This window comes from Anomalospiza imberbis, chromosome 1, assembly GCF_031753505.1.
Source record: "Anomalospiza imberbis isolate Cuckoo-Finch-1a 21T00152 chromosome 1, ASM3175350v1, whole genome shotgun sequence".
NCBI classification, from domain to species: domain Eukaryota; kingdom Metazoa; phylum Chordata; class Aves; order Passeriformes; family Viduidae; genus Anomalospiza; species Anomalospiza imberbis.
Window position 1 is genome coordinate 132,450,013 of NC_089681.1, and position 22,866 is coordinate 132,472,878.

The 22,866-nt window shown below is 38.9% G+C and overlaps 1 protein-coding gene across 6 annotated transcripts in view; it reads left to right on the forward strand.

Annotated features, from left to right (window-relative positions):
* CACNB2 (calcium voltage-gated channel auxiliary subunit beta 2) overlaps positions 1–22,866 on the forward strand; it is a 239,086-nt gene that overhangs the window by 116,935 nt on the left and 99,285 nt on the right. The window contains exon 1 of one of the 6 annotated variants that reach the window (XM_068212473.1): positions 4,923–5,102. The exons of 4 other annotated variants lie outside the window; for them this stretch is intronic. In XM_068212473.1, coding sequence (XP_068068574.1) covers positions 4,938–5,102 — 165 coding nt within the window. In that variant the 5' untranslated portion in view covers positions 4,923–4,937. Of the gene's footprint in view, positions 1–4,922; positions 5,103–18,609; positions 18,895–22,866 lie in introns of those variants that run through there. One more of the 6 variants, XM_068212515.1, reaches the window with a different exon arrangement.

A 22,866-nucleotide genomic window follows, 5' to 3' on the forward strand; every position in this document is an offset into this window, starting at 1 on the left:
TTTATCCATTTCATCTTAATGACTGGGAAAAAAACCCTCCACAAAACAAACAAGAAGTTTCTGACTAAGCCAGGAACATCACTGTCCTCCTGGAAGGGTCTGACAAGTGCTGGGATGGTAGAAGGGAAGGAAGCTGGGGATGCACCTGCTGGAGGTGCCAGGGATGGGGGCAGGAGAGGAGCAAGAGCTCTGCTCATAGAAGTAGTGTGAAGTCATCTAAACTGTTTGCGTTTTATGTGCTGCACTCGTATTCCTGTAAATTTCCTAACACATCTCTCAGTGCCGTCTTAAAATTTCATCCAGTGCTGAAGCTCCTTCTCTGCAGAAACTAAAATCAAATTGTAGATACTCCGTGAATCCTGCTTGCCTAACCAACACTTCTTTGTGAAGTGCTGCTGTGCACTGACCATATTTGGTGAATCTTGCAGTAAGTGTAATGAAAAAAGGAGTGTATTTAGACTGCTTGAATCTCTCATTTTCCACTAAACTTATTTTTGCAAAACAGTGCGTTCTTGAACTCAGGAGATCAACAGCCATGAAGATGCAATAATCCACTCTCAGGTGTAGGTGATGGTCTCAGGAGCAACAATTGGCAAGGGTTTCTTCAAGTTAGCTGGTCAAAAGTGAGGAAAAACAGGGTATTTCTTTGTAAGCCAGGTACTCTTGTTCTGCTTTTCAGCTGCAAAATACAGCTGTGAACTTTTTTGTTCTAGTAGGTATCTAACCAAGTCAGACTACCCTTATTAAAAAATGCTTATCAAACTCTTCCCTATCTGTTATAACCAGTAACTCTGCTGGTTTGTGTACTCACCCATTTCAAACCTTAAAACCTATATTACAATATTTAGGAGTAACAGATTTTTTGTTCTTTATTCTGTGGCAATTTTTTCACAGAAAGAAAAACAAGAGGTTGACTTTAAATCCAGTACTGAACAAACTTTTCCTTAGAGGCAGAAGACCCTCTTATTGTCCTTTGCTCAAACTGGGCAGAGTGTACTGGAAAAGTGATCAGTGAGTGATCCTAAAGCTCAGCCCCCACAGTGCTGGGTGTTTTCTGTCTTTGACTAGAAGTATCACCCAGCTGCTGTCCCAGCATCTCACCTGGGACCTGCTGTGTTAGCCAGTGTGCACAACAGTGAGCAAACTGCCCTTTGGTACAGGTCTGAGATGGAAAGCATGAACCTGAGGAACCTTTGTGAATTTTGGCATGTGCTGAGGAGCTGAGAGCTCTCCTGCTGACAGGGCTTGGGTGGGTTGGCTTGTTTTCTGTGGGCAAGCTGTTAGAACAATTTAAAAGTAACAGTCTGGTCTGTTTGCTTATGAATTGTTATCTCTGTGTGAGCTTTGGCTGATTTTTTATCTCCTTTCTCAACAAAAAATTTTATATGTCAAAATTCATATAGATCAACTTTGCGTAGACATATGCAGCATTCTTCTGTCTTGTGATAAATGAGGGATTTTAATACCTTGGTACCTTTTGGGAAAGACTTCGGATCTTCTAAAAGGGGAAAGAAAACTCTTCTAAAGATGACTCTTGCCAGGTGAGAAGAGCTGATAACATGTGTCACTTATAGGAATGGCAAAGGGATAAATATGCACCTTCACATAGGAAAAGGAAAGAGCTTGGGTTGTAGTTAACTCAACCTGAGCTCTTTGTGTGGTGTGCCTGAATACCTAAAGCGCCAACTGAGGCAGCTCAGAAACATGAAGTTGTGTTTTGAGAACTCATGTAAGACTGATGAGATACTTTATGACTGAATAAAAGCAAATGTGATATCTGAAGTAACTGAAGAAAAACAAATGTATTATCTGCCTTTAAAATGGGAAGGAAAGGCAAAACTAAAAAATTTCCCAGTATATATATATATATTAGACTTAGATTTATGAGTTGCCATGTTCATGCATATACTCATCAGTAAATGTCAGATAGCATAATTCATAATGAGGCAGAATTACAATAAATTGCCTTAATTTGTTTGCCATATGCTAAGCTAGCCCACATGTCCGCATATGGATCAGCTGATGCACAATAACTTGGTGATGAGAAAAATTACTCATATGTCTTAAGGTTTTACCAGTTCTGAGTTACTGACTTAAAAACTAATTTTTTATCTGGTTTATCAACAAGAACTTCTATAGACTGACATCCATCTTTCTTTGTTACACAAAAAGACAAAACCAAAGCAGCTTAAACATTTACAAGCAAGCTTCTTTTAGTATGTTACTGAGTATTAATCAGTCCTTTGGTTTTCTCATGTGTTTAATTACATTTATAGTCCAAACATAGTAAAATTTTATAAGGCTGTGTTTAATATTAATTGAGACTTCTGATGAAATCACTGTGTAAATATAGATTATTAAGATTTAGAGTTAAGGCAGCTTCTCCATTAGAACTATATGGGATCAAAGAATAAATTAGAATAGTAATCTCTGAATTAATTGGGTTCCTGTTCTCACAGTAAAGGTGTGTTTTTCTGTAAGGGCTTGAAGGGCTTTGTTCTCAATCACCTAATTTTTCAGGTTACATAGCAGATACTTTTTAACAAATCTGGCACTTCTTAGGTGATGATTCACCCTCTTGGGCAAAAAAGGGTGGAAGTTTTCTAGCACTTACTGCATACTGGTTCCATGCTGTTTGCTGCTCAGAAGTTAAAATAATTTTAAAAAAATTAAAAAGGAAAAAAATAGGAATAAAAAGAAGTGTTTCTATTCTATGACTGAAAGATTTAGGGAGCTTTAGAAACTATGATTGGTACAGGCAAATTTTTCTGTTGCTGTTTCTACATTTTAAATTATCTCATTAATGTGTTTTCTACTACAAAGTTCTTTTGTTTCAATATTATGATACCAAAATTTGCCATGATGACAGCGTGGTCTTGCAAGCTTAGTTTCAGTATTCTGTAAAATCTGCTGAAGGGCAGAAAATAAGCCTCTGGAATGAGAGCTGCTCTGTCCTAATTGCAGTATTCCAGCTGGGACCGTGATTGTGTGTTCTTCAGAGTCATTCTGATTTGCCCCAAGGTATTTGTGTCCCACAGCATGTATTAAATTTTTTAAGGATAATAACTTTGCTAAAAAGCTTGCTCAGTAATTTTACTGTTAACCCCCCAACATCATTAATACACTATTGCATCAGAAGTTGCTGTACTTCTCACAGCCTTCTAAAACTGTATTTGCTGAAGTTTACTGTCTGCTTCCTTGGAAACCAGTAGTTGATTCAACATTTTGAGTTTAATACCCATCCTAGAAGTGCCTTATGGAAGTCAAAATAAATTGTGCAAGAGGTTGTCAGTGTTCTGTGTATTTTTCTTTGCTCGGTCTATTTCAGGTAAATAGAAATGTCTATTTCATGAGAAACAAGGGCAAAGTTTCTACTTATTTAATTCTCTTTTGGCATCCAAACTGGACCTAACATGAATACTGGATTCTGAAACAGTGATAAAATGTTAAGAATCCTGCATTCCCATAGTCCCCTTAAAAAAAACCCCAAAAAACAACATAAAAACCCCTGCAAATGAACAACCACCTGATCAGGTATTAACTAAAAGTCGCTTGTTGTTTCAGTGAGAGATAATTTTTAACAATATGGGATGCAGATAATAGAAATAAGAAATTATGGATTAAGAGCGTAACTTTATATTAATCAAATCTTAGTATTCCTTAAAAGTGTCTGTGTGAAAAAAGGTGCAGGAACCAGTAAATGAAAATGGAAGCCAGTCTGAGCTCTTTGTCTAAAAGGGAAAAAAAATCTAGTTTGGTACTTTTTGTGAGACATGTAGGTAGGGTCTGCCCTTCCCTCTCCAAGTACCGTCGACTTTCCAGAGTCTATACACAAAGTCACTATTAAGAGTTTAGCCTTTGAAAATGGACAATGTTTTCTGCTCTCATGGGCCAGAGGCTGGACTTTGTGGGGCTTTTCTTGCCTAGCATGGTGAAGAACAGTCTTGAGGCATAGGCAGAGGAGAAGATTGCCCAGCTCATTGAGCAGCTGGAGCCAAAACAATGTTTGTGTTGTTGCGCCTCTGAGGAATCACTGCCTTGATATTTGTTATCTCAGTGGTAACAGAGGGGGAAAGTGGCTTCTCTGCAGCTCTTTTTCTGTTCATACCATTCCTTGCCTGTTGCTGCCTAGTCCTTTCTCATCTTTACTACATCTCCAGAAGCCTCAGATCAATACAAACATGCATCCTTATTTACTTCTAACCTATGCTCTTATTTTAAGCCAGTTGACCTTAATCTTGCAAATTCTTAAACTCATTAGGGCCCATAATATTATGCATGTAAGTTTTCCTGATGATTTCAGGTGACTGGCTAATATATAGAAGTAATGCCATGATGACATGTCTCATGAGAGTTTTTTAGGGTGATAGTTTATAAAAATCATGATTAAGGTTCATTTATATGTATCTTCTACCATAATAGGTCTTCTACCTTAGATAGAGTCAAGCAGAATTTTTCTTTTACACAGAAAATTTCCAACTTAAATTGATATTTACAGCTTGAAATTCCAGCATAATATTTCTGTTGCGGCAGGGGAAAAACAAAAAAAATATCTGTATCCACAAACATCAATAAATCGATTATGCCTTGTTAATGCTCAGATGCCTTTCTTGTTTCTGGCTGCACAGCAGTTGTATATTACCAGGGAGCCATGCATGTTGCCAGCCATACATCTGAGATGAATAAAGAGTGATGTTACTCCAGCAAGTGTGCAGGCTTTGTCCTTACAGCGGCTGGCGTCACCATGAGCACGGAGCCCTCCCACTCCTCCTTGGTAATTGATGGTGACAGGCTCTCTGCTGAGCTGTCCCCAACGTAGGGAGTGTATCAGATCAACAGCTGAGAGAAACGGCCAGCAAACAGTCTTGCTCCGCAGAGAGCAAAGCTGTGCCCTTTAAACCAGGCCTTGCAAGAGCAGGTATTGGCCGTGATGGTCAATGTGGGCTGATTGGCCGCAGTTCCCGCTGGTGCGCTGCTTTGCGTCGGAGGCTGTGCTCCTGGAAGAAGCACTGCTGCTGCTGAAGGGCTGGCCTGCTTGGAGTGAGGCTGACATGCTTGACAGACGCCTGATGTCTCCTCAAACTAAGCACATTGCTCCTGGGGTAAGCATATGTGGTAGGAGCGCAGGCCAGATGCTCGGGAGCCCTTTAATTTTACAATGTAATGTAGAGGCTGGCTTGCAAGTTAACTTAATTGCAATTAAACTGTTTCACTTTGTTCTCATTTAGCCAAGCTGAAATGCTGAGAAATGTGTCAGCCTTTTTGTGGAAGTCCAAACCATACTTCGAGCTTCCTTTTTTGAAACATGCTAACTTGACTTACAGTTTGGAAAAACTGTAAAAAAACGAGTTGAGGGGGAGGGAAAGCGCTTGCAGGTGGCTGCTGCTGAGGGCTTCTGCCTATGACCCTATTAAAGTAGTTAAAAGTGGCTTGCTTTTTGTTCAGTGATTTTTGGGGATTGTGCTAAATTGTTTTCTTCTCAATATGAAAGCAATGGGACTCTCTGCTGGCAGTAGCTTGAAGTACATTCTCTCTATAGACACAAACATTATACTCTCTATTATTTTTGTTTGGTTAGGTTGTAACACATTCATGAGCCTTGCTTTGGCAGCATTTGACCAGGTATGTGTATGCTGGGGCCAGGGAGTTTTAGTAGCAGATATCCCACTACATCTGTGCTGTGAAATAAAATTTAAATAGATGACAAATATTCTTTTTAAAGTTCAAATGGATGTGCTTTCTCTTTTTACACTGTATGAAAAAATGATGGGGGTTAAAATAAAATTAATATAAGCATAGATTTAAGCTGAATGTTTGGCTTAAGCTTTCTTCTTTCTATAAGATTTATGAGATATTTGAATAAAATTGCAGTAAAAGAACAGTATCTTAAGCATGACAGTAGCTTTCCAGGGTCCTTCTGAGAGAAGTCAGGAGCATTGTCTTGTGTAACAGCTGCTCCACAGTTTTTTTCTAGAAGGAAATCAGATTTGGATCATCGCTCTTCCAGGGTTATTTAGGGATCTCCACATAGGAAACTGATTAGTTATTGCTAATATCCATTCTGTTCTCATCTTATAGACAACTTTTCTTTATAATAACTTCTTTTTACTCCAATTAGACTATGCTCTTATGTTTGTGGGGAAAGTAAAGCAACAGTGGGTCTTACAGCAAGAGTGCCATGAAGCAGGAAAGGGTACAACTACTATATATAATTCCACTGGAATTATTTTTGGCATGGATGTGCAGAATAGTAGAAATCAGCTACTAATAGAATCACAGAACCATTTAGCTTGGGAAAGACCCTTACAATAATGGAGTTCAACCATAGATATAGCTGCCTTTAATCTTTTCTTATCTAATTAATATAGTAAAAAAGCTTAAGTCTTTATGTTTTAATCTATATGCAAGCAATTACTAAGAGTTTTGATAAACAATATGTGTCAGGTTTCTCTTTCAATCCCAATATAATTACAGGTAGGGAGAAATCAGAACATATTTTTTTCTGGTGGGAAAAAGTTGTTGTAAAATTAAAAAAAAAAACAAACTCAAATTGGAAAATACTGTTTTCCTCAACAAAACCAATCTGATATTGAAACTTAGCACAACTAATGTACATGTTTCCATGCAGCATTTTCATCTTTCTGTCTGGTGGTTGTCAATGTCAGCAAGAAGAAGCTGTGTTTATCTGGCCTATAAAGTAAAAGGAAGCTTTTCCCTCATATCCCATCATGGAGATGTCCAAATTCTGTTTAGCTTGATCATAGAGCATGATCTGTTAGACAGAAAAAGAAGTTATCATTTCACAGGGTGAGGGAATCACAGGGAGTGGTGCTGTGCATGTACAGCCCTTGGAAACTGAGGAACAGAAAAAAAGCAGGACAGGTGAAGTGAAACACAGATGGAAAGCAGTAAAAGGGATTCAGCCATGTACATGGATCCCTCAGTATTTGGTCAACCCTTCTTTCAAAGTGATAGCTGATGACTATTCTATTCCTGCTTCCTCAGTTTTTATTCTAGTCTCCAGATATGTCATGAGAGGAAGGCTATTTTGTTTTGCTAATGTGAATTTTAGCTGTAGTCACTTCTTGTTCAGATGCATTTTACAGGAAGCCATGCTTGCAAATTAGCATTTTGTTTAGCAGTACTGGTCCTCAGACATTGTCTAATTGAAAAAACAAATTGTTTAAATATCTAGGAGGGAAGTAATCGGGAAGATTAAAGAAGAGATATAGCTTGAGAACTTTCATATTATTGGCATGACTAATTAAGTAAATTTATTATTGATGATAGTCTTTGAATGGCAGTTGTTGCATCAAAAGTAGATTCAAATTGTATAATTGTCCAGAAATTCAGTTAACTGCTTTATGGGTACATTTTTTCTAAATTTCCAGATAACAGAATGTCCCTTGGAACATGTTGACCCCTTATGTGTTCAAGTTATTAAAATGTTATAGTAAGATGAAATAAAGGATTACTTACTGCATAACCACTGATACATTTTCACCACCAACAGGCATTGTAACATAGAAATTCTGAAGTATGGAAACTTCAGTAAATGTCAGAAAGTGTAAGGACATTTTGTCCTTACCTCACCCTCTGTGCAGAGAGGCAGCACCCTGCCTTTTTCTTATTTACCTGAATTTATATTTTTTGGCATCAGTTAAATATATATTTGCTGCTAATATTTTTTGTTCAGTTTTCAAATAGCAGTGAACAAGCCTAGGAATTCATAAACTTGAAAGGGCAAATTCTGCTATTTGCTTCCCAGGATCACTTGTGTGGAGCTGCCAGAAAAAAAAAAAAAAAAAAGTGTAAAAGGACAGGAGGTAAAATGCTTTGAAACTTCAGTTGCATTCAGATATCCAATTTATAGGCTATTAAACCACTGGGATTCTTTATATTTTACTTTTTTTAATTTTTTTTTTTTTTTTTTTGCAGTAGGCCAAAGTACAGAAGATGCCAGAATTTGGAGAATACGTTGTCTACTTACATATGAATATAAATGTTTGCAATATTTTAATCACTGATCCCTAAAGTCCTTTGGTACAAGTGCAGTATTTCTTTACAAATTTTTTTCTGCCATGGTGGTGAATGTACATGACACAAAAGCCTGTGGTTTATACTGTACTCATACCTGCTTAATAACTGCAACCAGTGCTCTGTGACAGTGATGATTTGAAAATTTTCTGACAGATTAAATGTTTACATTGCTGCTCATGGCATCAGCTTATATTTAAACAAGCTGCTGAGTATTAAAGTCACGGACAGTCTTTGTATAACAGCTCTGATTTCTTAGGTTTATTCCCTAAGACAAGATTTATGCAATCCCACTTTCCATCTGTTAGTTGTGTTTCTCAGGAACTTCAGTGGCCGATTTAAACCAGCCTTGCAGAGGTCTCAGAAGCACTGAGTGATTATAGCAGAACTTCCTGGGGGCTGGAGGAGCTCTTAAAGCCATTTCCTCAATGGGCCAGTGTGGGAGATGTAGAGCACTCTCTGGCCTCCTCTGGCATCTGGAAGGCAGCATCCATCCAGCTGAGGAGCACATCTTTAACCGCAACAGAGCAAACACATGATCACTCCTGTTCAGCTCATGAAAAGAGAAGTTCAGGGAGGGGAGGGGAGCTGAGGGTACAGAGCATGTGGTGTGTAGGGAAAATGAGAGAGAGCTGAAAGTATTGTGGAGGTGTGTGTGGGAACCCAAGCTTCATTACTTCTGCTGTCACTAAACAACTTTTTTTCTTCAGCTCATTAATGATACATTGCATTTTGCAGTATTTTACTGGATATAAACATATCCAGTAAAACTTTTTTTCTGAATGTTTTGAGGCTGCTGAAAGGATGCTCTCAAGCTGAAGATTTATAATATTTATCACTTAAAAATTAATAGCTGGCTAGTTAATGCTATTGGTAGAATATTTGTATCAGAAGAAAATATAATTTTAAAGGCCTGCTAGATATAAAAGCTAAATTTAACTTTGAGTATGCTCCTGCTGATCAGAGGATGCCTGTAGAAAGACTGACTCATGGACTCAGCAATTGTCTTGGTGTCTTCTCAGTTTGACGAAGTCCTCAGCCAAGTATGTGTTATCATTCCTGTGCAATTCCCACAATTTTAAGTACACAGTTCAGTAGCTCACTTCTACAGAATACAGTTTCCTTGAAGATCTCTGTGACCAAAACATGTTTGGGCTTTAAAATTTTCTCTTTTATTAAAAGCCTTACAATTGGGGGCGGACTAAAAGACATTTGAAGGTCTCTTCCCACACAAAATATTTTATGATTCTATGATTTTGCCTATTTGTTTAAGCAACATTAGGTGACTGATATTTATTTGAGAGGTTCTGGTTGGTTTTCTTGGTGTCACATTTGCATATACTTTGTTTTTCTTGTAAAATGATAAAGTCGTTTCTATGAGCTAACAATGAAACACATATTTTCAAACTATAGTATTATTTGAAAGAGTCATCTCTTCGATATTTCCTCTCTGGAAACTTTTAAATTAATGCATTGAGGGAGGCATTGGAAAAAGTAATTTTTTTGAGTTTTAAAGTACTATTTTTCATCAGTATTTCCAGTTTGTCTTGGAAACAGGGTCACTTCGGTGTGTAAGAAACACGGTAATGCTTGATTACATAATAGTTTGAATAACTGATGCTATGGTGGAATGCTGGAAAAGGTGCTTTCAAGCTAAGCACTTTGGTAGCTTCCTGCAAAATTCAGAGTAAATCAGTGAGTTCCTAGGACATCATGATACTTTCTGGCTGAATGTTTTCTCTCACAAAAATGTGATCAGGTTCTATCACTTTGATTTCACATGGATCTCCCAGCTTCACTAGAACTTGTGTAGACATAAACAAAGCAACCAGCCTTGTAATGACAGGGGTATTTTATTTTAGGAGTAGTTTAAGGTGTCAGAACTGAACTACTTGGGAGAATAATTTTCTTCTTAAATTTTAAAAGCAACTTTCTGCATTGAAGCTGGTTCAGTGTAAATCCATTATTCTGTTCATGTCATGGACAAAACAATACACAATTTAGGTTCAGTTTTATGAATTTAGGAGAGGAGAAATTCTTGGATCTTGGAATTCAAAATATTGTCTTTTTATAGGTTGCTACCATATTAAGATCAACTACCAATCTTAAGATCAACAATTATGGATTTGATTAGAATTCTTATATTACTGAATTTTCCCCCACATGTTAAATCAAATGTCTAGCAAATTTTTTGTACTTAGGAGGAGTTTCTCAGTGACTTCAGAGATCCTCATCCAATGCACCTTAGTATCATAGATTTGAAGCCATAAAAGATGCTGGGGGATGACTTCTGGAACACAGGAACAGGTTCACCTTTAAAACACTAGTCAGGGTGTAGAAAATGGCTGAATGCTTTTCTTGGAGAATGAGTCCTGCAGTCTCAGACAGAGAAGGAGAGCCTCACAGAAATGCAGTTTGAGATATGCTCTTTGTTCGGATGCACGAGCCTTCAGTGCTGTCAGCATGGGGGAACCAGGCAGTTCAGAGCATTTTTTATGAACACCGATGAGGAATTGTGGCAAGAGGGAGGGGAAGAAAATGTTCAGTACAGAAAGGTGCAATTGAAATATCACATTTTTACATTTTACAGTTGTATCTAGATTATAACTGAGGGGAAAAAAGTCATTTCAATGCAGAAGAGGAAAGACCTTTGCACCTTCTTACACTCTGACAAGTCTTCACCTTCTTACTCTCTGCTGACAAGATCCTGTTAATTTGAGTGGACAAGGAAGATTGACTGAAAGTACCTTACCTTCATGATGCATCTCATCAGGGCAGTTCTGAACATGTTGTTGTAACACATTGCATTAATTCTCTGTGAGGAGCAACTTACTGCACTTATTTAATCCCTTGCATTGTAAACTGCTGTCTCTGCTTAGCTGTCATGCTGGTTCCTCTGGCTGTGTTTTTCACTGCAGCACAGTGCGAGTTCCTGGCCAGGGTTACACATCTGGCTCCCTGCTCATTAAACTGAAGCACGTTTCTGTTGTGCCAGGGTGACATCCAGCTTCATAGGTGAGAGAGCCATTACAGCAGCACATATGCTGCCTAAATTCCACTTAATTCCTATTTTAAGCTCTCAAGTGGGTCCCAAGAGATAAATAGTTCTTTCTGTAGAGACAAATTTTCCAGCTTTCACATTTCACCAGAACATATTTCAGTGGAGCTTATTAAATTGCACAAGCTAGTCCATCAAAAATTAAATATAATTAATCCAGATTTTAAGAGTGCAAAACTGTGACCATCAGAAATATTACAGGTTTCAAAAACAGTAAAAATGAGAAATGGAAACTGAGATTTGAAGAAGCAATGAGGCCAAAGAAACCACAACGTTTGGTGATAATTGATAATTTAAACTGATGGAATTGTGGAGTGATGGCTTGTGCCAAAAATGCATAAACAAAGGCAGAGTGAGCCAAAACTACTCCTTTGGCCTGCTGTTGTGGTTCTTCTGGTTAGATGCATTTTATTTTCTGAAATGAGAACAGAATTTGGAGGTATCAATAGCACAAGTTTTACAAGTACTTCTGTAAATGTGATTTTGAGATATGGCTGGACATTTTAAAAGCCAAAACCATTTCAAAGGCACAGGGGCTTGGACATCTCCTCCATGAACTATCAGTTACTAAGTTAATGTCCTGAGTATTGAACTGCACCGCAATTGTCCCAGAGGACAACCTGTAAGTTGAGGACCACAGTTTTCAGGATGTGGATGTGGCCAGAAGGTAATATTTCTATTAGTCATGGGGTAGCTGCTCTGCACAGCTATTAGCCAAAATTATTCCTCAGTCTCCAGCTTGGACAGTCAGCATCTGGCCATGATGGAGCTGCCCATGGCGCTTGAAACATTTCAGTGCCCCCAGAGGCAGATGAGTGCTGAGTGTGAGAGGTGAAAGCCTTTCAGTGAGATGAAAAACCCCTGCTTATTTAATGTTGTATTAATGTATGGGTAATACTGTAGAGTTATAGTAGTGACTTTTCAGTGGAAAGGTGTATTTTGTAAGGAAAAATAGCAAGCACAAGCTATTTCTACAGCGTTGTGTGAGTTTTATATATTCCATTATATATATTCCATTATATATATTCCAAATATATTCAATATTTTTATTTTAAGTGTTCTCTGTGAAGGTTGTTTCTCTTATTGAAATTCTTGTGCTCAAAAGTATATTAATCTCCCTTTTTGCAATTAATACATATAGGAAAGCAAACATTATCTTCTCTTTAATACTCACGTATTACTTTAAAATATTGTTGTTGAATTACTTTTTTCTTCCAACCCCTTAAAGCTCTGACAGAATTTACTGCTGTTTAAGAAGTGTTTGGCAGCACATTCAGCTGCAAGTGACTTCTGTGACCATCCTAGACCAGCAACAACATGTTGAATTGTTCAACAAGTTGAATTGTTCTTTCTGTATCTCTCCCTGTTCTCTGTGTTTCACTGCAAAGTTTTAAGAAGACAATGTTCCACATGACTCTGCATCACATGTAAAAAATAAAAATAAAAATCTTGCCCACACATGGGTGCAATCACCTATGGGCAGACTTTGCAACTTTATAGCATTTATAGCTCGTCTCCAATATCTCAGTGATGCAGAGGATTTATAATGCAACAGGTATTTTTATTATGTAGCTGTAATACAAATGTTTTCAAATGTGCTGTGTTCCTGACACTCATTGCGAGTTGGACTAGATGTTTTAACATCTGACTGCAGGGAGATCAGCAGCTTGTTATTTCTGTGACACTGTGAGAACATACTCACGTTATCTTTCAGTGCAGCAGGAGATAGCATGTGCCCCTAATGTATGTATGTTTTCAAGTTGAGAAGTTAAGTCTGCTGTTAATGTTATCACTGCTGTATCCAGAAATAGAAAAGTGCAGGCAGAATGGATTGTGTTAGAGAATGGTAACCATAATAACCAATAACAATCTGCAAATGATAAGCAGTTTTAATGTTTAAAAATAAAATTTATATAGCATTCCTGTACTTTCATGGGCATACTTTCAGATTTTATTATTCATTCATTTGAAGCTTGGTTTTGAGATTTAAGATGTGACATTAATCTTAAGGAAGTGTTTCATTATTGCATCTTGAATTAGTTGACACTGGTTTATTATATACCGAAACTAAATCTCACAGAATAAAATTTTACTTAACAACCCTCTTTCAAATGTACACCATCTGTATGGGAGAATTACAAGCATCCTACGTGATGCATGGAATTTTATGGAAGGAGATGGATTTTTATTTTGTGGTTGGATGTAAAATGGATAAATTCAGGAAAGAAATACAAAGTCATCTGGAAGTTAATGCAGTGTATCTTCATAATTTGGAATCCGCACCATGTTCAGGGATGCTGCCCATCACTTTGACTGATACGAAAATTAAACAAACAAAAAAAAATCACCCTTTTAACTTGCCCCAAATTATGCTATTTCTTTTGAGGAATGTTTTTAAAAGAAAGAAAGGTATCGTTCAAGAGAAGGAAGTGGTCTAAATTGTGTCCTGGCCCTGACAACCCTCTCCTTGTCTACCCCCAGCACAAAAATAGGGATGTTTAAGCACAACTCTGGGAAACTCCAACTGAATTACTTAACCTGTCATGAAACTCTATGTGCAATGTGGTGTTATGAGCAAGTGTTTAACTCTTCTGGGTTAGCATGCTCTCGGTCTTCCTTGCTGAGGCAGTTCTATCATTTTCATGAAACATTTGTATGTTTCTTAGGGTGTGGAGTTGTTCTTAACTGCTGAGACACTGCAGTTACCATCACGCAGCATTCAGAGAGTTACAGTGCCAATAAGAAGAACTGGAAGAGACACATTCTTCTAAATGTGCTGATGTCCAGAGGAACAAGGCAGCCTGGGCTTCAGATTCATGCTGTAGCTCTTGCCAGGCAGTAACACTCCCGAAAATTTAAGTTTATGCTGCTGGAAGGGTGTTGCCCACGGTTAGAATGACCCCTATGGGAGAAAATCAATGGGAGAGCTAAAATTAGGAAAAACCCTAACAAAATAGTTGTTAATCATAATTTTCACATATAAATAACCTTGTTAAGAAATGATTCAGTGCTGGAGTAGGATGGGGAGGGATGGAAAGGGATAGTTTGGATGCAAGGTAATTAAAGTGCAATAGCTCTTGCTCTTTCATGCCATATGTGAGAGGGAACAGCTTATTGAGATTTTTTTTGCCAAAAAGTTTCCTTAACAAATCTTGTTGCTAGCTGTGTAAAGGTGTTACAAGCTGTTGACATTCTTCACTGGGATTTGAATTTGAATCTGAATTAGGTAAGAGAGAGTCAATTGCTTTCCATAGAGTTTCTGAAGAAAAAAAATGTTGTAACTGTTGGATACAAGCTGAAAGATTCTTGTTTATCAAGAAAGGTCTGTTTAGTCTATTAACCTTGACAACCATGTCAGCATTTTTTTCTGTTTGTTTTCCCAAAGGCACTGTGTTGAAGTACTATGATACACAAAGCTATTTATAGTGTGGACAGTTCATAGCCATGCTTAAAAGACATGGGTCAGGGTTTAAATACCAGAGTTAAATGCTATTCTCTTTGACAATTTTAAAATTCATTATGCCTAATCCCTAAAAATTAAAATGGAGAGATGGAATCCCTAAAATATCAATGTGAATCAGATAATTTTTAATTTCACAGAGTGCTTGAGGTAAAAAGGAACCTCTGGAACTATTCCACTTACCTGCTCAGAGCAAGGCCACCTAACACTGGTAACCCAAGACCATGTTCAGATGGCTTTTGACTGTCTCTAAGGATTGAGACTCCAGAACCTCCCTGGGCAATCTGTGACAGTGCTCTCTCACCCTCTCAGTAAAATAAAAAAATACAACAAAACAAACCCTATCATGCAAAAAAAAAAAAAAAAAATTCTCTGTGACCAAATGTATTTTCCTGTATTTCAGTCAATGCTAATTTCTTTTTGGCTTTTCGTTAGGAGTCAATGAGAAGAGTCTGTCTCTGTCTTCCTTATTCCCCTTCCACCAGATACTGCACACCTTCATAGATTTTTATGAAAGGAACAAAACTTAGGGAAGCAATCAGGGAAAACAAACTCCACACATAGTGACACACCTGTTTGTACCTGTTTGCCTCTGTTAACACATGATTAATATTGCTATTGCTGTGTTGGCTTCCACAGATGAGCAAGAGCTACTTTAAAAGTGCTTGTATACATTGAAGAAGTTATTTACTTTATCCTTGTGATTTACTTCATCATTTCAGGCTGTAATCTTGACTCTCACAGTCACAGTATTTTATTTTTCTTTAGTCTGAATGCTGGTTCTTAAGGTTCAGTCTTCATCAAATTGTGTTGGTGTAGCTCTCTGTCACACATCTGCAAGAATGTGTCCTGGTGGAAAGTGCCAGTTGGGGAGAGGAACAATTCCACCTTTAGCTTTGTTTCCATCTACCATTTTTTAGACCTATTTCTGTGCTTTTGTTACTTTCTGCCTTCATCCCTGTTCCATTCTGTCCCAAAAATAGAGCAGCAACTTTCTCTTGCTCAAGTCTCCAACTGACAGGTTTTCCAGTGGCCCGTATTTGCTTGATCAGCCAGTTCTGCCAAGGCATTCCATCTCAGCATTTCTGTCCTGGTCCAGACCATTCCACTCCTTCCTGGTTACCTCCTAGCTTTAGGCTAGTCAGGTAGCCAGCTGTCTCTTTGAACGCCTTTTCAAATCCTGTTGTGCTCCCTGCCTACCATGAACATTTTTCTTGCATAACCTTAATTCCTGTCTTCTAGCCTGGCTTCTAGGCTCTCCTCCCTGTGGGTCACACTGCTGCCATCCATCCTTGTTCTGCACTCTGCTTTTCTGCTTTTCCCATCCCACCACCTCTCCAGTCCCATTGTTCACAGCTTCCTTTTTCCAACCTCTCTCTCCCTCTCTATGCCCCCCTCACACTCCTCCATTTCTCTGCTCACTCCTTCTGTGTAGGTCATGGCATTCTGTCTGCAAGGGTCAGCATTGGTGAGACACTGCCCACCCTCTGCTGGCCAGTCCCTTGCCACACTCAGCTACTGGGGGAACGACGTGCAGCAAAAACCCTGAGCTGTCACTTAGCTGGGAGAGGAGCACAGGTCATCCAGAAGTGCTTTGCTAAGTTTAAACACCCTCAACAGGGGTGGCATTTTTGCAGACTTTTAATTCTTGAACCTTAAAAGCTATATGCAAATTTGCTTTGTGGAGCCCTGAGACAGACTTTGGTACCTGTCATAATGTTTCAATTCAAGAGAGCAATGAGCAATTCAGCTTATTTACTGTCCAAGCTGCCAGATTCTGGCTGCTTGTGCTGTCTGTAGTGAGAATTACTTGTGACATGAAAGTCACTTATGGTGACAGCCTGAATAATGCCCTAAGTCACTGTTGAATAAACGTGAACTGCAGTCCTCCCTGATTTCATATTCATTGCCAAAGTACAGGAGCTGGTTATCATATTTTTTAATACATACAAAGCAATATGTTTTCCTTTATTTTGATGTTAGGAGTACTTCTAACATTCCTGCTGGTTTTCTTTTTCTCCAGATTAGTTGTGAGAGCCATATCCAAAAGGGAGCAATCAAGCTACAGCACCCAAATTCAATTGCTTACAAGAGCTGTATCAGACAAGCAAAGTAATGTGTGATGACACTGGCTTTGCCAGTATTGACAGGTGTGGTTTCACACTAAAAACACTGTGTGGGAAAACTTGGGCAATTACATTAAAGCTGGTAAGTGTGTGTGACCACACTCATTCAGCATCAATAGGAGCAACCAACTTGGACAAGTGGTGATTACATTCCAGTAGAGGTGTCCGATGCCTGCTAGCTTCCATGTAGGAATGATGCATGTTTTATTTACGCTCTGGGAATGCACTATTATGATATTACTTGTTTGAAGCCTAATTTGCAATTGATATAATGCAAAGTGACCAGTTCAGCTGACAGATTTAAACTAATGCTATTTTGTAAACATATGGTTGGAAATAAAATTAATGTCTTCTGATTTCTGATTTGCCCTTTTCCAACCATTTTCTTGGGTTTAACTCTGCTGTGGATACATACAAGAACATAAAAAAATCCAGACTCATGAGTCACATCATATATAGTCAACAGAGGACAAAAGGTCTGTTTTGACAGAGAAAACAGATTGAGAGAAGAATATTCTACTAACTCACGCAAAGAAACTGAGTTAGTCAAGAGATGTATTTAAAATAAGAAGGGGATGATGCAGAGGAAGGAACAGGGTAGAATTTACAGTGCATTTGAACTGCTTCATTTGCTGGTTTTGTTAGGAAAGTGGTCTTGTTCTCTTTCTTCTGTGGAATAGAAGGAAATTGAGTAGCACAAACTGGTTTTCAATGCTGTATCTTGTCATGAGATGCTGTGTACATTATATTAACTTGATTATAGGTATAAATGGGCAAGCATACACCCACACATTTCCTCCTTAAGAAATTACATATTCTGTATTTTTTCTTAGTGCTTATGTATAGTTCTGGTTATAGGATATAGTGCTAGCAGCAGTATGAACTATAAAGAATTGAGAGGACTGAGCTGAGAAGGGACAGGTTTCATAGTGCTGTTTGAAAGCAGTTTTGATCAGGGTTGTGTTACTGGATGCCAACTGGTGGCCTCTTCTTCAGCGTAAAGAACAGCCTTTCCCAGAGGGCAATATTTCTGCGTGCCTGGTTTACTTTATGCTGTATTCCTAAACCATCTTTAATGGGACTTATTTTTAAGCCCCATTTTAATATTAGTTTGGGAATGCAGTTGGGGAATTGGCCTCTGAAGTCTTTTAGTTGTGTTTTATCCTGCTCTTTGGCTTTTTTTACTCTTTCTTGCCTGCTTTGCCTGGACTAGAAGTTGGCAAGGAGCGAGGCGGGTCCTTGGATTCTTCTGTCCCGGTGTGGTATTGCGTGGGATCCGCTTCCCGTGCACTGGAGGTAGCGGGTGTAACTTTTCAGTTACCTGAGTACCATTGTGGCACAGGGATAAAGTTACACTGTCTTTACAGAGCAGTCTGGGACTAATCAGTGCGAGGAAGCAATGAAGCGAGTGAAACGTGCAAAAGGGAAACTATTGTGGGCTGTTTGTTTGCTTGTTTCTTTGTTTTTCAGAAGAGATTTTTCTTTTTTAAGACATAAATAGTGAGATAGCCGCATGGGTTTCTGCAGCACGGTCAGAGCAGCGAGGGGTATGTGTGAACCGAGCTCCCCGCGGCTCAGCCGGTGCTGCCGGCTCGTCCCGGCCGCAGCAGCCGCTCCCTCACCGGCCCCGGCAGCTCCTCCCGTCCGAGCCGCGGCTCCGCGGCCCGCTCCGCGCTCTCCCGGCCGCGCTTTCCCCGCTCACAATTTGGGCGGCGTCGCGCCAGGCGGGGCAGAGCCGGAACGCGGCGCTGCCGCCCCCCGCTGCCCGCACCGCCCCGTTTTGTTCCGTTCTATCCCGTCCCATCCCATCCGATCCTGTCCCGCCGCCCGCACCGCCGCTCTGCGTGCCCCGCACCGCACTGCCCCGTCCTCCCGTCCCGCACGGCTCCGTCCCTCTGTCCCGCCCCGCCCCGCCCCGCACGGCTCCGCCGGGGCGCGGGGCTGCCGCCGCCGCCGCCTGCCGAGTTTCGCAGTTTTCCGTCCCGCCGGTGCCGCGGCCCTCGCAGCACACTCCGAGTTCATGCCCGAGAGCCCCGGTGCCTCAGGAGCAGCCCAGGCGTGGGAAAGCAGCCTGGGAAGCCTGCCCGGCTGGGACACGGGAGCTGAGGATGCCGTGGAAGATCTGACTTCAGGCGACTGGGCGCTCGGGACAACTGGTGTCAGACCGCGAAGGAGTAGCTATGTACCTTTTTGGCAGTGAGGAGTACGAAGCGGTAAGATGTAAACCAGTGATTTCTTTTTTTTTTTCTTAGTTGTTGCTTACTTTTAATGTCCCAATCTCAGAGTTTATTGGGCAGCTTTGAATTTCTGTCAGTATAATTTTTTCTGTGTTTGAACTTCAGTATTCACCAGTTCGATTGCTTTTTAAATATGACCTTTTTCTTCAAGTTCTTCAAGTAGTGGGGTACTATTTGGTAGAAAAAATTGAATTTACTTTCCTTGTTTATTGCATTGTGGCAGTATTGAAAGTATTTAACTACTGAGTATTATGAGGCTATTTGGACTCTGAGTTAAGCACACCCATGCCTCCACATAAGTCAGAATTTGTATCATACTTTGTAATGTAAATAGACTACAAGGAGCTTATGGAACTGGCTTTAATAGTATGTTTGTGGGGATGTTGCCAAACCGTTTATTTTGTGCAAAAGTTCAAAGCATGTCATTGTAATGTACTGCAATGTCCATCAAAAGAGCTAGCTTATAAAAACCCAGACACACCCACGTTAAGATCTGACACTCTTTACTTAAGTACGTGTGTAAAAAAAAACAGTGTTTGAAATAAGTTGATGATGTCAGAGAAGACCAGAAGAAAACCACTAACAGCTCCACACTTTTGCATGACACTGTTAGCTGACATAAAAGTTTGCAGTTTTGCAGCCTGTGGTTCAAGTGCTACGTTGTAAGCAAAGTGGATGGATTCTTCCACCCACACACATTTGTGACTGAGTCCAAATCTGAGGAGCTTTGGGGAAGAATAACACTGAAAAATATGTATGAACTCTACTATAGGACATCAAAATAAATTCCACAAGCTCAAAAGTGCTACATTCTTTGCATATAACTGGCAATTGCAAATGTTTTGTTTTGATTATTGAAGTTGCTCTTTGAAGTATGAAAGGGCCTTTTATGGCAGTCTGGTTTTTGCAACACAATTCAAGGAATTAATTTAGTTATTTTGGAATTTTTTTTCCTTTTTTTTTTTTTTTTTTTCTTTTTTAAATTCCAGCCAGCTATGTTTTTTAGATGCAACAAATGTAGAAGACATTCAGGAAAATAATTTAAGTGCGGCTGTCTGCACATTGAACTCATTTGTGTATGTGTACTTGCACAAACTTTCACAAACCAAGCTAGGGAGCTGAAAAGAACTTAGTTTTTCCAAAGCAGTAAACCACAGGGCTTTGCAGTGATTATGCTATAGAATGTTGACTTGTGTAGAAAAATTGTAAAACAGAAGAGAGTGTCAAACTTTGAAGCTTTTTTTTTTTTTAATTAGTTACATTCAGATATTTGTAAAGAGTAGCAAATAGCTCTTAACAGACTTTTGCATTTTGCTCTTCATTCCATTGTATCCTGTGGAGTTACTTCCTGGTTCATACAGCAAGCAAGTCTGAAGTTTTAAAATGTCTTGAAAATAACCTAGATGACTGAAGAATGGTGTTAGAGCTTTGGATTCAAATCTCAATCTCTTTCTCTGATGCTGTTTCAGCTTCAAAAATATTGAAGTACTCTGTCTCATAGAAAGTAGTTCAGTGTTTCAGACAACTTTCCCAGGCATGTGAGCCATCTCGTTCCCTTTCCTATGACATTATTGTGCAAAGTGAAATAGCATCAGTAGAAAAAGTAAGAAGCCCACCATGAATTGTGTGGGGTTGGGTTTTTTTATTTCCTTCTTGTTTTTTTTTTTTTTTTTTTTTGTTCTCTTTGATATCTCTTAAGGTCCCTGAAACTGAAGAGTAATGATCACCTCAAATAAAATGTGTCACTAAGTGCAGACTAATAATTTGGGTTTTTTCTTCTTTAGAGCAAGACAGTTCGGAGGAAAAAAAGGATGCACTTTTTTGGTGTTATTTTGGCAGCCAGACTTACCAAGATGTTTGCTTTACTCAGTGATAAGTAAAATAGGATTGATGGTGTACATAAAGCTTGAAGAACACTTTTATTGTTCAGTAAAAGCTAAATCAATGTGAAACTTCTATCTGTACAGATCTGTTGTTCATGAAGCCATATGCTCTATACTGTAGAAAAGGCATTTGTTTTATCTTCCCACACAATTACTTGAGTCACTGAAGGACAAAGTGAGTGAAAAGTGACAGTGAAGAATTTCAGGGTTTAATTTTAAGTTTACTATTAATTTAAAGCAATTTTAAATAAGTTTAAGGAATATAGCTATGCATATAAAATTTTATTTTTATCCTAGGGAGGAGACTACTGATGAAAAGAAACATAGCATCATAAAAGCATCTCTTAGAGGAATTCAGTCCGTCTCTTAAAACTAAATATTTAAATTGAGTAACAGAGAAATGGAACTGTGTGTGATAATTGTTTGCATTTCATATGCATACACACATGTCCGCGTGAACATGCACACACGTTTGCAGAAACATGAGTATCTGAGGTGGTATTCTTACTCAGTGGAATTTATTAGTCAATTGCCACAGACTGGTACTACCAGCTTTTGCATCCACTTTGCTTTCTTTTTGTTCCTGTGTATAAACAAGCTTGGATTATTAGCTTACTCTGAGTGCATAATAAGTCTAGATATCTGACAGCACTTGTAATCGTAAACTTCGATAAACTTTTGATAATGATAATCATAAACTTTGTTAAACTTTTCATAATAGTAATCTTTGATACCATCTCCCACCAACCCCAGCTGACAAAGATAATATTGCTTAAGAATCAGTTATTAAAAGAAAAAAGCTGGGGTTTATGACCACATCATATTAAAAATGAAAACAAATGGTCATGACACAGTGACAAAAGCTATCTTTTTGAAATAAATAAAATAAATAAATAAATTTATTAATAATAAATCAGGTAGAAGTGGTCCTTTCCTGTTTCCATTAGTATTTCCATAAATAGTCTAACTTGGGATGCACAGTGTCTTTCACATTATATTTTAAAACTTTAGGTAGATGCTTATTAAGCTCTTTATGAGTGATGAAATAAACATATAGAATCTTTTTAGGCATTCTTCGCCACATACCTGGCAAAGTAGGTGTGTTTGACTATAGTAAGAAATCTAATTTCATAAATACAGGAAACTGTTAAAAGCTGCAGGCCCAGCAGTCTCATTTGTGGCTGTAACTTGTTTGTTTAGGCATTTTCCTGTTTGTTTGTGAAATAAACCTCTGGTTGAAGGGAATTTATAAATAAATTAAACAGAATTGGAGTAGTTATCAAAAATGAAACAGAAAGAAGGAACTCATTTTCACAGATGCCTGGTAGATCGTAGTCTGCATTACTCTCCCAAAACAAAAGCATCTAAAACTTACTCCCAACAGACTTTTGAGTTCCACATAAGGGATGATGGGACTCCAGATGGTGCTTGCAAGTTTGGGAGGCTCTCCTGTGACCCTGGGCAACACTTTGCCCAGCAGAGCATTTCCCACAGCTGCAGATCATCTGCTCTTCCTCCTTCAGGTGGACCTTGCTAGGGCTGTGGGTGCTGGGCAGCTCCAGCCACATCCCTCCTGCCTTCCTGGGACTCTGATGGAGGTGTGCCAGGGCTGATGGCACTGACTTGTCCTCAGCTGGGCACAGGACACCTTTAGTGTTTCGTCACTCCTTCCCACCAGCAGTCTCCCCTGGCAGAGACTTTGGGCTCTGTTGTATTAGCATGATCCAACACTGTGATGGTAAGAGTAGGGTTAATTAGGATTTCTTCTGAGAGAAACCTAATCACTGGGAAGCTGTTCTTTTAGCAGAGTAATTCAGAAGCAGCAAGTTTTCTTGGTTATTGGTCATTTAAGAAAAATCATTGAATTTCATTCATCCTATTGCATGCAACTTTCAGATTTCTGTGATCAACTTTTAACTTTCCTAAGAAACTCAAAACTTGGCTTTTTTTGATCTCCATAGATATTTTTCTTGGAAAATATCCTTAAAAAGAGTGGGAAACCTCTTTATAAGTCCAGTGAATTGCTTGTGATGTCCAGAGCATATGTTTTGGTTGCCTTGGAAAT